A 13,568-nucleotide genomic window follows, 5' to 3' on the forward strand; every position below is an offset into this window, starting at 1 on the left:
AACTCCTCTTAATATTTGTCTTGTTTTACAACAGGCTACATAAAAAGCCCCAGAGCAGTCAGTACAAACTAAAATTTCCTACAGGTAATGACTTTGTACTGCTCTATAAACTGTACACTGAAATGCACGTACAATATTTATTTTATTTTATAATTATATGGTAAAAGTCAGCAATTTTTCAGTAATGGTGTGCTGTGAAACTTATGGTGTTTGTCTGATTTTGTAAGCAAGTAGTTTTTAAGTGAGGTGAAACTTGAGGTATGCAAGACAAATCAGACTCCGGAAAGGGGTACAGTAGTCTGAAAAGGTTGAGAGCTACTGGCCTACAGCCTTAGAGCCCAGATCATGTATAACGTGCAACAGTGAGACCAAATTCAATAGCACCAACCTGTAACTAGCATGGCAATATCAATTTACTCAGCCATACACCACTCTTCACTTCTATCCCCTGACCACCAGCTGCAGCTCAGTGGAAAATACTCAATGACAGTTTATTTTTAAGGATGGGTTTTTCTTTTTGCTTTTCTCTCCAAGTAGCGCAGCTTCACTCTGTCAGCCTTTGCTCTTCCAAAGTTATACAGGGGGCCTGACTCAAACTCTTTCCCCCCCAACATGTACCAAGGAAAGGAGATTATAGCCAGCCTCAGTAGGTCAGTACCTTGTGAGGCAGTCCAGCTAACCAGCATGCACTTCTCTTAACTGGCTCCCTAACCACCTGCTGCCTAGCATTTTGTCTGTAGGCCAGTAGAGGAACATGGTGCTGTTATCCAATCAGCTCCCTCTTTTAGGAAAGACTGCAGACGAAGAGGCAGCTGCAGGCAGACCTAGCAGCACAGGGAGATGAAACCTAACAGATACTTGTGTCTCCAGTAGCATAGCCATAATATAGCTATAGCATAAATAGCCTATGGTGAGATGAACAGGGCCTCTTGGACCTACTGTTTTAGGCTTGCTGTAGACATCACTGCATGCAGCTCCTGTTTCCTGTTTGCTACAAAGGCAAGCAGTGATTTTACAATGAAAGGTGAAGCATTACAGCACAGCTGTGTGGCTATGGAGTGAATAGATCCTCAGCTAGACCCAGCTAAGGCAGCAGCACCTCCCTCCCAGCCTTCTCCAAAAGCTTTTTTGTAGCTACATTCTCATTCCATTAACACAATGAGAGCATTTTTTAATTCCTGAACTCAGTTAAGGTAGAGGTAAATAGAATCTAAAATATTGATCTGTCCTGAGAAAGTAAGGGCATGCCACACCAACCCTACAAGGGATTAGGAATGGAAATAGCATATTCTTCAATTTGCAGGGGGAACGATAGGTTAGAAAAACAGACTCTTTAACGGTACTTCAATGTAAGTAATCAAGCCCTGCTTGTAGTTAATGTCCTGGAAACATCTCCAGTTCAGATTTGTTAACACTTCTGTTTTACACTGTAGCTAAACTGCAAGGCTTCTCTTTTGCCCATGCAACAATCTAACATCCTAAGCATACACTGGGATAGAAGTTTGGAAAATAGTGTTTTTAGCAGTGCATAAATGAGACTTCTGCAGTGATACTGAATTATGGAAGCTCCTTGACCATAAGGACAAATAAAATAGTACTTTATGGTGGTGAAATATTCCCTGTCCCAGCAACAATTATGGTAACAGAGTACACCCAGAGCCTTGTGTCAAATACACAATTCTAATAAAAACACACACACAGCTGTAACATATGCTGGCTTTTAATAGAGGTTGCATTGTTCATACAGTAGCTTTGCCAAACAAGTCATCCTGTTATCTATTTAGATCTCAAGATTAAAAGTAACTCATTACCACTACTCGATGGGAAGAATCAGAGTATAACATGCTCATAAGTCTAACAGAGGAAGATAGTTCTTCACATCAGAGGCCTCATGTGGGATACCATCATACACCCTCTTCCCTGTACCAGCAGTAATAGCAGCTGGCCATCAAGACACAAACAGAAGCTAAAACGTTTAGACAGAAGTTGTAAAGGTTCAAAGCTGCTAGGACCCAAACTTCAAGTGCAGTGAAGATAGCTCACAAATACAGTACCAAGGCAGTTTTAAATTAAAGACTTGATGCCTGTTTTTGTGAGGGATAAGAGCTATGTGGAAGCAGCTGCAAGCTTCTGAACAGTTACTCTAAACAAAAGCAGCTTTGGGCAAGTAGGCACCAGCTAAGACAGGGAACACCTGAGTCATTTATTCTTGTTGCGGTCTCACCTCATATTTAAAAGAGAGTCTGGAACTGTGCTAGGGAAACCCTGCCTTTAATTTCTCATGCAGCAGCCCTTGTAAGTGGCTTGTTTAAGCAAGCAGAAGCAGTATACACAGCAGATCTGCTTCTCTCCACTTTGAGCACATTACCATAAACTCAATTTACTACTTTTGAAGACATGCCCCAGCCAGAAGAGGAGCCCTAGCCCCCACACCCATCTTGGCAGACAGATTAACTTAAATAAATAATGAGTTTACAAAATTACCTTATACCAAGGAAATTAACCTGAATGTTTCTCAAAAACAGGGTCATTTAAAATTTATAAAGATCTTACAAGGAGATACCAGTTTTGATATAGATGGTACATATTAATGTATGTGTAATTAAGCAGTAGAGAACTAGCTACTACTCGGCAAATCAGGATGGTAGATTTCAGAGCTGGCCCTACAGTGTTGGGCCCCTGTATCAGTATTAAAAGGAAAGCCTGTCTTCTGCAGTAAAGAGCAGACAGATTTCATGCTCCTTTTTATTTTAAGTTCTTGTTCAATTCTTGCAGTAGTTTCTGTGCAGCTATGTTCTTTGGTTCAATTTTCAGAAGGCTATTAATGTCAGCCATACTTGATTTGTAATCCTAGAAGCAAAACACATTTTTAGAACACTGAAAATGCAAATATTTTTGAAACTTGGCCTTTAAAAGCTCACACACTGAAGGACTACCTGCCACAGCCCCTTCTATTTCACATGTGCTTCTCACAGAAGAGACTGACAACTGCATAGCTGTTTTGTAATGCACATAAATTGGGGACTAGAAAGACACTGTTTATATGGGAGGTGAAGCTGATGCATTAACCTGCTCCAGTGTCAGTCTAATATTACACCTAGATTACATGTTATAACAGGAGCTGCTTTAACTGATTAAATAGTGCAGAATGCCACAATTAGCTGTAGTTTAAGATCTAGGCTGTTTGCCAAAACCTCCCTCTATAGTCATTTTCAGTGCCCCAAACACAGGATCTAGCTGTTTCCAGGAAATTATCAGGCAACTCAAGACACCAAGAAACCTGAAGCTAGCAAATGAGAAATCCACACAAAGGTGAAGGTAGCTGCTACTGACTTACTAAGAACCATGACTGTAAGTTTTTGGTAATACAAGCATTGTTTCCAGAAAACCTGACTTGCAGGACACCTATAAAAAGGACAAACACCCTGATTCAGGTCTTTTTTCTCCCAAAGAAAGATCCACACACATCCATGGAGCTGTCAGCCAGTGAAATCACTAGCCTGAGGTGTGGTACATAGTGAAGGGAGATTCCAAGTCAGGTAGCAGATTTGTAGTTGTTTTGCACAGAGGCAAGTTATAAAAGGCCTGTGGAAACTCCACAGTTGTGGATTCAAGATTCAGTGATGCCTGTGAGAACATGGCTTCTCTATCCCAGTCCTGAAAGGGGTCTGAAACTTGTTTGCAGTTACTTACCTTTAGTTCTTTAAATGCTTGAGCACGTCTGTAAAACGCCTTAATATTTTTAGCATCTAACTCCAAAGCTTCTGTGCAGTCTTGTATTGCTTCCTTGTACTGCTTCAGAGACAGGTAACAAAGAGCTCTGGAGCACAGACAATGGTAGTTAAAGGTTTTAGGCTTCAAGTGGTGGGCTACAATGATCCCTGCTTTGGGGCACTATATTCAATCTTAGCCAGGTTTCTTCCATGGAGAAAGTCTCATTGTACAAACCCTGCACTGACTGGTAGAGATTAAAAAGGTTTTTCAAAACAAGGCTAGACAGCATCTTACTGTGCAGCATGTGTGTACCCACAGCAGGTCTCATCTCAACCCCTGCCCAGTCACAAGCTTCTCTTTAATAAAAAAGCCTCCTCTATAAACTTAGAATGAGGTACTATCAAGGATCTTCTCGTTTCCTGAGCTCAAAACTCGTTTTGGTTAAAAGGGGAGTCGATAAAATAATTGCTCCACAAATCTGTAAGAATTAATAATTTTCTTAAATAGTTTTCAGTCCCCAGCTGTCGCTTTAAGAATTTCTAAGGTTACGATTTTCTGTGTGTACTGTCCTGGAAGGTTCTCGGTTCTCTGCAGCTGCCTTCAAATGCACCACAAGCAGTAAAGGTTTCTGATAAGTCATTACACCATTATTTGTAGGTAGTGGAGAGCAGGCACCATCAAAAACAGAACATTCTAAACAGAACTAAAGATTTGAAAGAAGTAAAAGCCGAACAATTTAAGCTGAGAATTTCCATACAGGCTCCTTAAAGCCACTTTGGAAAATAAAGGCATCTCCACTTGCAGAGCAAACATCTGTTATGAGGAGAAAATGCTTCCCCTAATCTCCCACACACTTGCACAAGCTATGTATTCTGACCACAACACTGATAAACGTTAAAGGTAAAATTCTACCCTCAGGCATGCACCTGGCTCCCATTCATTTAAGTGGGAGCTGTGTGTGGGCATCAGACAGCAGGGTTGGGTCCAAACTTGATAAGAGTTACTGCAATTACTTAAAGAGAGCCCCCCAAAGGGAAATATGGTAAATCGGTGCTTGTACGTTACCTGTTGGTGTAAGTTGTGCATTCCTGGTTACTGAGTTTTAGACTCTCGCTGTACTTTTCAATAGCTTTTTTATGGTTCCCTTTCTTCACAAGTTCATTTCCTTCTTGCTTCAAAATTTTTGCTCTTTCAATCATAGCAGCAGTAGGCACTGGAAGTTGTATTTGAGAGAACATACTGCTACGTAAAAATGAAAGAGCTTTAAGCAGTCACATTTGTTAATGGCAGTGATCAATACAGTTAATTAAAAACCCTACTTTTTAAGTATGAAAACCTAAGCAACCACAGAAAAGCCTGAATTCTCTCAGAGAAATCTGTTCTGTGGAAAGACTATCTTTGGACAGAAACCCACCTAGATATCTGAGTGCTACCATGGGGCACCATAGATTTACTGAGAATAAGAGATAGCTAGACTTGCCTGAAAGGATCAAGGCCACAGAAGGCTGAGGGCGAGAATCACACACCTGGTTTTACTCTCTGAATTGTACTTAAATCAGGGTTAAGCTGCAATCCCATCAATTCCTTGTTCAGCAGAATTCAAGAATCCCAAGTTGGTAGCTTGTCCGCAGCATGATACAGAATGGAATGACTGGTTTATTAGTATTTATTATAGGCTTTACTATAATAAAATATAAGTGCCAAGCAAGAACAGCACCCCAATGGATAAACTCATTGTAAGAGAATCTTTGCCCGAAAAAGTTTACCATTATGGACAAATGGTGGGAGAAAGGAAGTATTATGTTGTCCCCGTTGTAGAGGCAGGGAATTGAGGTACAGAGCAGTTGAGTGACTTGGTGAAGGTCACACACGGAGTCTGTGGCAGAGCCAGGAACAGAGACTACTTTTCCTGAGACCAAGGCCAATGCCTTAAGCACCAGACCAAGTTTAGCATTTGCCTTGTACTTTACTGTCCCATCTCAGTCCCACAACTCCATGTGCCATCTAAACATGGGAAAGGCTCACCTTGTTTTTCTAGAGATGCAGTTTCATATGGTTTGTGTCTTGGGGCAGCCACCTGGCTTCCTGCAGGAGGAAAGTCCCATCTTCGCTGAGCAGAAACAGGAACTGAAGGGATTGGTGGGAGCTTCTGGCGCCACTCAAGGCCATCCTTCTCCAACAGGGCTTTTGTCATTCTGGAAATAGAGATATAGGCTGTGTAGCTACCAAGTCTGCTGGCAGAACAGGCCATCTTTCCAGGACAGTGCTCAGTTTCAACAGGCAGGCTCCTAACTGAGCATCTGCAGGCAAATACTGTGTGACTGCTATGCATGCAACCCTGCTAACTGTGTATAGTTAGGAAAACGTGCCTTTAGGGTAAGAAAACTGTCATTTTAGTGTTTGCCACTTGATGACTTAAACCTCACATACACCCATGGTAGATGTGTTTTCATTTTACAGGTGGGAAAACAGAGGCCTTGGGGTTAAATGATTTGTCCCCAAGGTCACACAGTGAGTCAGTAACAGAGCCAGGACTTGAACTGAGGCCTCCTGAATCTCAGTTCTGGGTCTGAACCACAATGCCATGCTTCTTCATGAGATCAGATATTCCGGGCAATAAGAAGATAAACAGAGGAAGTCTGTGGCTGTAATGCCATTCAGAAAGGAAGCTTAAAAAAAGAGAAGACTATCCAGTTACCACAAACAGCCGTTTTTAATTTAATGGTATACACTCTTTCGCAAGAAACTTAAAATGAATTATCTTTACATATTCTCCATATTTCTTCTGCAGGGCCCTTTTTGCCAACTTCTGTCAGCTCAGTTCCTCTCTCCCTTTGCGAAAAGCAAAGCTAGGCTCTACATAAAGGGTTTCAATGAAAGGAGTCTCTTCTCAGTATTGACAATACCAAAAGCAAAAAGATATGCTAGGATGGGAGCTATGAATTTACTAGAATTCACCGGTGCTGTGAAACATAAGAAGATATGGAGCAGCACAGAGGCTTACTAGTTTAGTAGACCACACTGTGTTCATATAGACCTGCTCTTGGGAACAGAAAGGTACTAAGGAGGCTTCAGGTTGGAACGTGGCCACTTGTAATTGGTTAGCTGCCTAAAAATAAACATTATATAAAATATGGAAAACTTCCATGGCCAAATGGAATAATTCCCCAGCTATAATAAAGGGAAGTAGCAACTTGACGGGAACAGACAGCTTTAGTGCTGGCAGCAAATATCACCAAAGAACTCACACCACAGAAACAGTGCTAGGCTGCATAACAATCAGATCTATGCCATTTACAAAGCATTCCAATGCACCCAACCTGCTCCCAAGCAATCGTCCCAGCTAAGTGGGGCTGAGATTCGCAGAGGCAGCTGAATGAGCTCTGCTGTACTTTCAAGTCTTCATTCTGGTCTGTGTAACAGTATGGAGTTAGGAGTTACCTGTTGACACCATCGTGTGCAGCCTGTACAGTGCAATCAACCTGTAATACAGTCTTGTAGTCCACATAGGCCAACTGGTATCTCTCCAGAGCCTCATAGGCTGCTGCCCGCCTCAGTAGGGGTTTGATTCCAAAAGGGACCAGGTCCAGAGCACTAGATCAGTGGGGAGAAAGCAACACAGCTCACTGGGCCACCTGAGCTAAATTCATCAGAAAGGTAGTCAGAAGGTCAAGTTTTTTAATATCAGATTCTCCCACATGGGTACCATATCACCTGGGAGCTTGTTGAGTCTTAACTGTCTATGACCCAAATTTTCAAAGGCAAAGTCTTGAAATGTGTGGCTATATTTCAAATTGTATTCACATACTGCATTGTAGGGAACAAATCTTGCAGTAGTGGGGACTTGGTGAAGGTTTCCATCTCTAATTTCTGTGATAATATAGCCAGTAGTTAAAGGAAGAAAATATTAAACTTTTCTCCCAGTGACAGTCACAAAGGCCCATTTAGTAGGGCTGTCAAGCAATTAATTTTTTTAATCGCATGATCATACCGTTAATAATAAAATACCATTTATTTAAATATTTTTGGATGTTTTCTAAGTTTTCAAATTTATTAATTTCAGTTACAACACAGAATACAAAGTGTACTGTGCTTAGATTTATTTTTATTACAAATATTTGCACTGTAAAAAAAAAATAGTATTTTTCAGTTCACCTAATACAAGTACAATCTCTTTATCATGAAAGCTGAACTTACAAAGGTAGAATTATCTACAAAAAAACCTGCATTCCAAAATAAAGGAAAGTAAAACTTTAGAGCCTACAAGTCCAATCAGTTCTACTTCTTGTTCAGCCAATCGCTCAGACAAACATGTCTGTGTACATTTGGAGAAGATAATGCTGCCTGCTTCTTGTTTACAATGTCACCTGAAAGTGAAAACAAGCGTTTGCATGGCACTGTTGTAGCTGGCGTTGCAAGATATTTTACATGCCAGTTGTACTAAAGATTCATGTGTCCCTTCATGCTTCATCCACCAATCCAGAGAACATGCGTCCATGCGGACGACGGGTTCTGGTCGATAACAATCCAAAGCAGTGCAGACTGACGTATGTTCATTTTCATCATCTGAGTCAGATGCCACCAGCAGAAGGTTGAGTTTCTTTTTTGGTGGTTTGGGTTCTGTAGTTTCCGCATCAGAGTGTTGCTCTTTTAAGACTTCCGAAAGCATGCTCCATACGTCATCCCTCTCAGATTTTGGAAGACACTTCAGATTCTTAAATTTTGGGTCGAGTGCTATAGCTATCTTTAGAAATTTCACACTGGTATCATCTTTGCATTTTGTCAGATCTGCAGCAAAAGTGTTCTTAAAATGAACAAGATGTGCTGGGTATTCATCCGAGACCGCTATAATATGAAATATATGGCAGAATGCAGGTAAAACAGAGCAGGAGACATACAATTCTCCCCCAAGGAGTTCAGTCACAAATTTAATTAACACATTTTTTATTTTTTAAACGAGCATTATCAGCATGTCCTCTGGAACAATGGCCAACACATGAAGAGGCATATGAATCTTTAGACCATCTGGCACGTAAATATCTTGCGACGCCAGCTACAATAGTGCCATGTGGAATGCCTGTTCTCACTTTCAGGTGACATTGTAAACAAGAAGCAGGCAGCATTATCTCCTGTAAATATAAACAAACTATTTTCTCTTAGCGATTTGCCGAACAAGAAGTAGGACTGAGTGGACTTGTAGGCTCTAAAGTTGTACATTTTTTTGTTTTTGAGTGCAGTTATGTAACAAAAAAACCCCTACGTATGTAAGTTGCACTTTCCTGATAAAGAGATTGCACTACCATACTGGTATGAGGTGAACTGAAAAATACTATTTCTTTTGTTTGCCATTTTTACAGTGCAAATAATATAAAGTGAGCTTTATATTATTTGTACACTTTGTATTCTGTGTTGTAAATGAAATCAATGTATTTGAAAAATGTAGAAAAAATCCAAAAATATTTAATAAATGTCAATTGGTATTCTATTCTAATAGTGTAAGTTAACTGCAATTAATTGACAGCCATACTGTTTAGCAAAGAACAAAGGTTATGTGAAAGTATTCTGCTCCAAATAAAATTAATGGCTCATTCCCTGCTGCAACAGGTTCTCCACACTGCTAAAATAATTCCATTCGCATTAAAAAGGGTTTTAAACTTTGTTCCTATCAATGTACATAGCCATTCAGTTGCATATGAAACACACTAGGGTAGGCAGAAGGCTCTTAACCAATCCACACCAGAATAATTTATTCAAAAAAAACTGCTCAACTGTCATATTTTAAGCTTAGAGAAAAACAAGGTGGGTGCAGTAATATTTTACTGGACCAACTTCTGTTGGTGAAAGCAACAAGCTTTCGAGCTATACAGAGGTGTAGTAAATACATATTGTGTACTACTTATGCTTAACAATCTGTTCCACCTTGTATTTAACTGTGACACTCAGAATACCTCTCTCAGACTTTGAGAATTCTATACAGTGCTCTTCTTTATTACTGGGGGGCAATTTCCACTTATTGATGTATTTTGCTTTCCACAACCAAATCTCTGTACAACTTTTCATGAGTGATGTATCTGGGTATTCGGATTCTAATATCTAAACTATATTGTTAAATCTATTCACCTAAAATTTGGGTTATTGCTGATTATGTACTCTATGTATCATATGATTTTTCAAAACAAACTTTGTATTTGTGGATAATCTAAGCACTATACCCAGATGTATAGACACTCTTTTCTCAACCTATGTATTATATAATTATTTTAACATTCGCTTTAATAAAAATTTTAAATCTGAAGGCTTGTCGCTGTCACCAACGGAAGTTGGTCCAGTAAAAGATATTACCTCACCCACCTTGTCTCTCCAATATCCTGGGACCAAGATGGTTACACCATCACTTCAAACATTTTAAACTTTGCATTTCTAAGATTTATAAAGAAATCTTGACATGGCAACCACAGAATCCCACTGCACTAGCCGTAGAAGGTGGTAAGCTGTTTAAGGCAGAATCTTTGTCTTCAGAGCTGCGTGTACATGTAACATGCTATTGGTGCTATACAAACAAACTGTTGCCTAAAGGCAAGAGCATCTGGCTACTGTTTTCCTGCAGAGATGGAGGGGGGCAGATTAGGGTTATGTCAAGTTGCTGTGTAATCACTGCTATTTTAAACCAGAGTTAACTCAGGTTAGCTAACCCAAGTTAGCTAAGAACACTTTTTTTGTGGGGCATTAGGCATACCTTAGATGAGCTATGTGGGCTTTTCCAGCCTGTCTAGGATTTCATAGCCTTAGTCTTAAATTTGCTGCTTACTGAGGAGCAAGTCTCTACCATGCCATATTCCATTACAAGTGTTTGGGAAAGAGGAATTTGGGGATGGGAGGTGACCAGGGTCCCTGGCCTAACTCTTTCTAAATTATGAGCCAAATCTAGTTCTCAGTTACACCCGTGTGTAGAGCAGACTCTGCCCCTACTTGATGCAACATGGTAAAAATGTTCATAAGAGAGTAGAAGAGAGACCAATAAAGATTAACATCCTTATGCTAGGACAAAATATCATCACGCAGTAACAGGGGACATATATCGCAGATACTATATTCAATCCTGTATCATTCAAAACAAAAATACAGCTTTTCTCTAGACAGAAGATGCTTACACTGAACAGTCCTTAACACAGAGGCTACAATTTCCATCCTTCAAGTGGCAGGCAGCTCGATTTGAATAGAGGACACTCACTTCCTCAGCATTCTTCTCCCCTAAGAGCAGAGACAGAAAACAAATCAAACCGTGAAGTGTGAAACAGTTTATTCAATAGACCTTAAAGCCAACTCATCTGAAGTTTCTTGCAAAAAGCAAGACTCCACGTGCTGTGGATATTACAGGTATTGAAGTCACAGCTGGGGAAAGAGAACAGAGAGGTTTACTGCTGATATCACTATCAGTACCAGCAATAATACTCAGCATTTTTCATCTCCAAAGCATTAGCTAATTAATCCTCATGCCTGCTGAGAGGTAGAAAAGCATCATCATTCCTGTTCTGCAGATAGGGAGAGAGAAGCAGAAAGGTTAAGTCCAAAGTTAGGGTCAGATATAGGCTTGGAGCTCAGAACTGCCCTGTTCCCAAGCCCACATCACTCTCTCACCTGTCCATATATGATTCAGTAATTTGGCATTTTCAATGGTGCAGTCAGCAGAGACAGCATATGGTGGTAGCCAGAGTTACTGAAATGCTCTGGATTGCAGAAGAGTTTCAAGAACACTCATAACTTTATGGCAGGGCAAGTTTGGAGCCTAAAGAACTGTAGCTTGTTCCTTTACCCTGTTACCAGACCGAGAGTACACATACAGGGCAATAATGTCATACTGTATGGGTACATAAAGCTATTCCATGTAGGGGCACAGTCTGGTGCCCTATAGGCATTTTGTCATCTAGGCAGTTAAAGGGGCATCCATTTGCTGTCTCTTATATGAAACTATTTAAAGCCACCCAGGGCAGCTGAGTGGATGAAGTCCTACTGCAACCTGGCGATTTGTATTTGAGTGGGCACTCATATAAATACCGGATCTGGGGCTCAGCTGTTGGGTCACACAACAGGGATCTTCTCCCTTTTCCCTGCATCTACCTGGCTCAAGGCCTCTACCTACCTGAGGCCCCAGCATGTACAAGGAACAGGCATGGGGCCCATCTTCCATTTGGGACGACGTCAGGCTGCCACCACTCAAAAGAATGAGCGAAAGCGGCCCTGCACCCACGGGCGGGGGGGGGGAAGGGGTGGAAGGACAGGCAGCTTCACCCCCCCCAACTCCACAGGCCAGGGAAGAGCAGTGATTTTAGGGGAGGGAAAGGTGGTTTCACCCCCCAGTACCAGCACCCCGGGAGGAGGCTGGGGGCGGGCGGATTCATATCCCGGGCCCCAAGGGGAGGCGTAGCTTGGAGGGAAGGTAAATTCCGCACCCGCATGCCTCACCACTGGGCAGAACAGCTGCGCCCCCGCTCCCGAGCCCCAGCGCGGGCCCTAGTCCCGCCCGCTTGCTGCTGTGCGCGGCTCAGGGCCGGGCCGGCCGGTACCTGCCGCCTCCAGCAGCCCCAGCGCCTGGCTGTAGAGCGCGGCGGCCTGACAGTACTGGCCGTTGCGGAACTGCTCGTTCCCGGCGCGGCGCAGCTCGGAGACTCGGGCCGCGGGGGCCATGGAGCACGGAGAACAGCCAGCCCCGACCATGCGCCGCGGGCTCTGCTCCAGAGCCTTCTGCGGCTTCCTGCCAGCCGGCACAGGGCGGGGCCCGCTGCGCCCCGGCCACGCCCGCTCCCCGCCCCCAGCGCCTCCCCCGAGCCGGGAGCTGCAAGCCCCTTCCGCTGAATTGCCCCTGGGGGGCTCCGCTTCCCTGGCACAGGGCGGGCCTCAAGAGAGGGGGCTGGGAGAGAGACCGTGTCAACCCCTGACCCCCCAGCTCCCCCGACCCCCGCCGCTCTGTGCCGTCTCCCCTCACCCCCCAACTGCCCCGACCCCCGCCGCTCTGTGCCGTCTCCCCTCACCCCCCAACTGCCCCGAACCCCGCCGCTCTGTGCCGTCTCCCCTCACCCCCCAACTGCCCCGACCCCCGCCGCTCTGTGCCGTCTCCCCTCACCCCCCAACTGCCCCGACCCCCGCCGCTCTGTGCCGTCTCCCCTCACCCCCCAACTGCCCCGACCCCCGCCGCTCTGTGCCGTCTCCCCTCACCCCCCAACTGCCCCGACCCCCGCCGCTCTGTGCCGTCTCCCCTCACCCCCCAACTGCCCCGACCCCCGCCGCTCTGTGCCGTCTCCCCTCACCCCCCAACTGCCCCGAACCCCGCCGCTCTGTGCCGTCTCCCCTCACCCCCCAACTGCCCCGACCCCCGCCGCTCTGTGCCGTCTCCCCTCACCCCCCAACTGCCCCGACCCCCGCCGCTCTGTGCCGTCTCCCCTCACCCCCCAGGTGCCCCGACCCCCGCTGCTCTGTGCCGTCTCCGCTCACCCTCAGCTCCCCCGACCCCCGCCGCTCTGTGCCGTCTCCCCTCACCCCCCAACTGCCCCGACCCCCGCCGCTCTGTGCCGTCTCCCCTCACCCCCCAGGTGCCCCGACCCCCGCCGCTCTGTGCCGTCTCCCCTCACCCCCCAGCTCCCCCTCCCCTCACCCCCCAGGTGCCCCGACCCCCGCTGCTCTGTGCCGTCTCCCCTCACCCCCCAGCTCCCCCTCCCCTCACCCCCCAGGTGCCCCGACCGCCGCTGCTCTGTGCCGTCTCCCCTCACCCCCCAGGTGCCCCGACCCCCGCTGCTCTGTGCCGTCTCCGCTCACCCTCAGCTCCCCCGACCCCCGCCGCTCTGTGCCGTCTCCCCTCA

At 44.7% G+C, this 13,568-nt stretch overlaps 1 protein-coding gene across 3 annotated transcripts; it reads right to left on the reverse strand.

The window, feature by feature from the left end:
• Positions 1-1,704: 1,704 nt before the first annotated feature.
• TOMM34 (translocase of outer mitochondrial membrane 34) lies at positions 1,705-12,481 on the reverse strand. 3 transcript variants are annotated; one of them, XM_073309656.2, is made up of 8 exons: positions 11,353-12,153; positions 11,155-11,246; positions 10,866-10,965; positions 7,156-7,308; positions 5,740-5,909; positions 4,780-4,927; positions 3,694-3,820; positions 1,705-2,850 (listed from the first exon to the last, which is right to left on the reverse strand). In XM_073309656.2, the coding sequence occupies exons 2-8, from the start codon at positions 11,171-11,173 to the stop codon at positions 2,746-2,748; spliced, it is 822 nt and encodes a 273-aa protein (XP_073165757.1). In that variant the 5' UTR covers positions 11,174-11,246; positions 11,353-12,153; the 3' UTR covers positions 1,705-2,745. The 3 variants fall into 3 exon arrangements, with proteins under 3 accessions (XP_073165757.1, XP_073165755.1, XP_073165756.1); XM_073309654.2 differs by lacking the exons at positions 11,155-11,246; positions 11,353-12,153 and adding an exon at positions 12,279-12,481; XM_073309655.2 differs by having other exon boundaries at positions 11,155-12,153.
• Positions 12,482-13,568: the final 1,087 nt, after the last annotated feature.

This window comes from Lepidochelys kempii, chromosome 13, assembly GCF_965140285.1.
Source record: "Lepidochelys kempii isolate rLepKem1 chromosome 13, rLepKem1.hap1, whole genome shotgun sequence".
NCBI lineage: Eukaryota > Metazoa > Chordata > Testudines > Cheloniidae > Lepidochelys > Lepidochelys kempii.

Coding starts and splice junctions, on each gene's coding strand:
- TOMM34 (XM_073309654.2), bottom strand. CDS start 12,429: ATGGTCGGGGCTGGCTGTTCTCCGTGCTCCATGGCCCCCGCGGCCCGA. Junction 3,821..4,779: donor TGCACAACTTACACCAACAG/GTAACGTACAAG, acceptor TCTGTGCTCCAG/AGCTCTTTGTTACCTGTCTC. Junction 2,851..3,693: donor AAGCATTTAAAGAACTAAAG/GTAAGTAACTGC, acceptor TTTTGCTTCTAG/GATTACAAATCAAGTATGGC.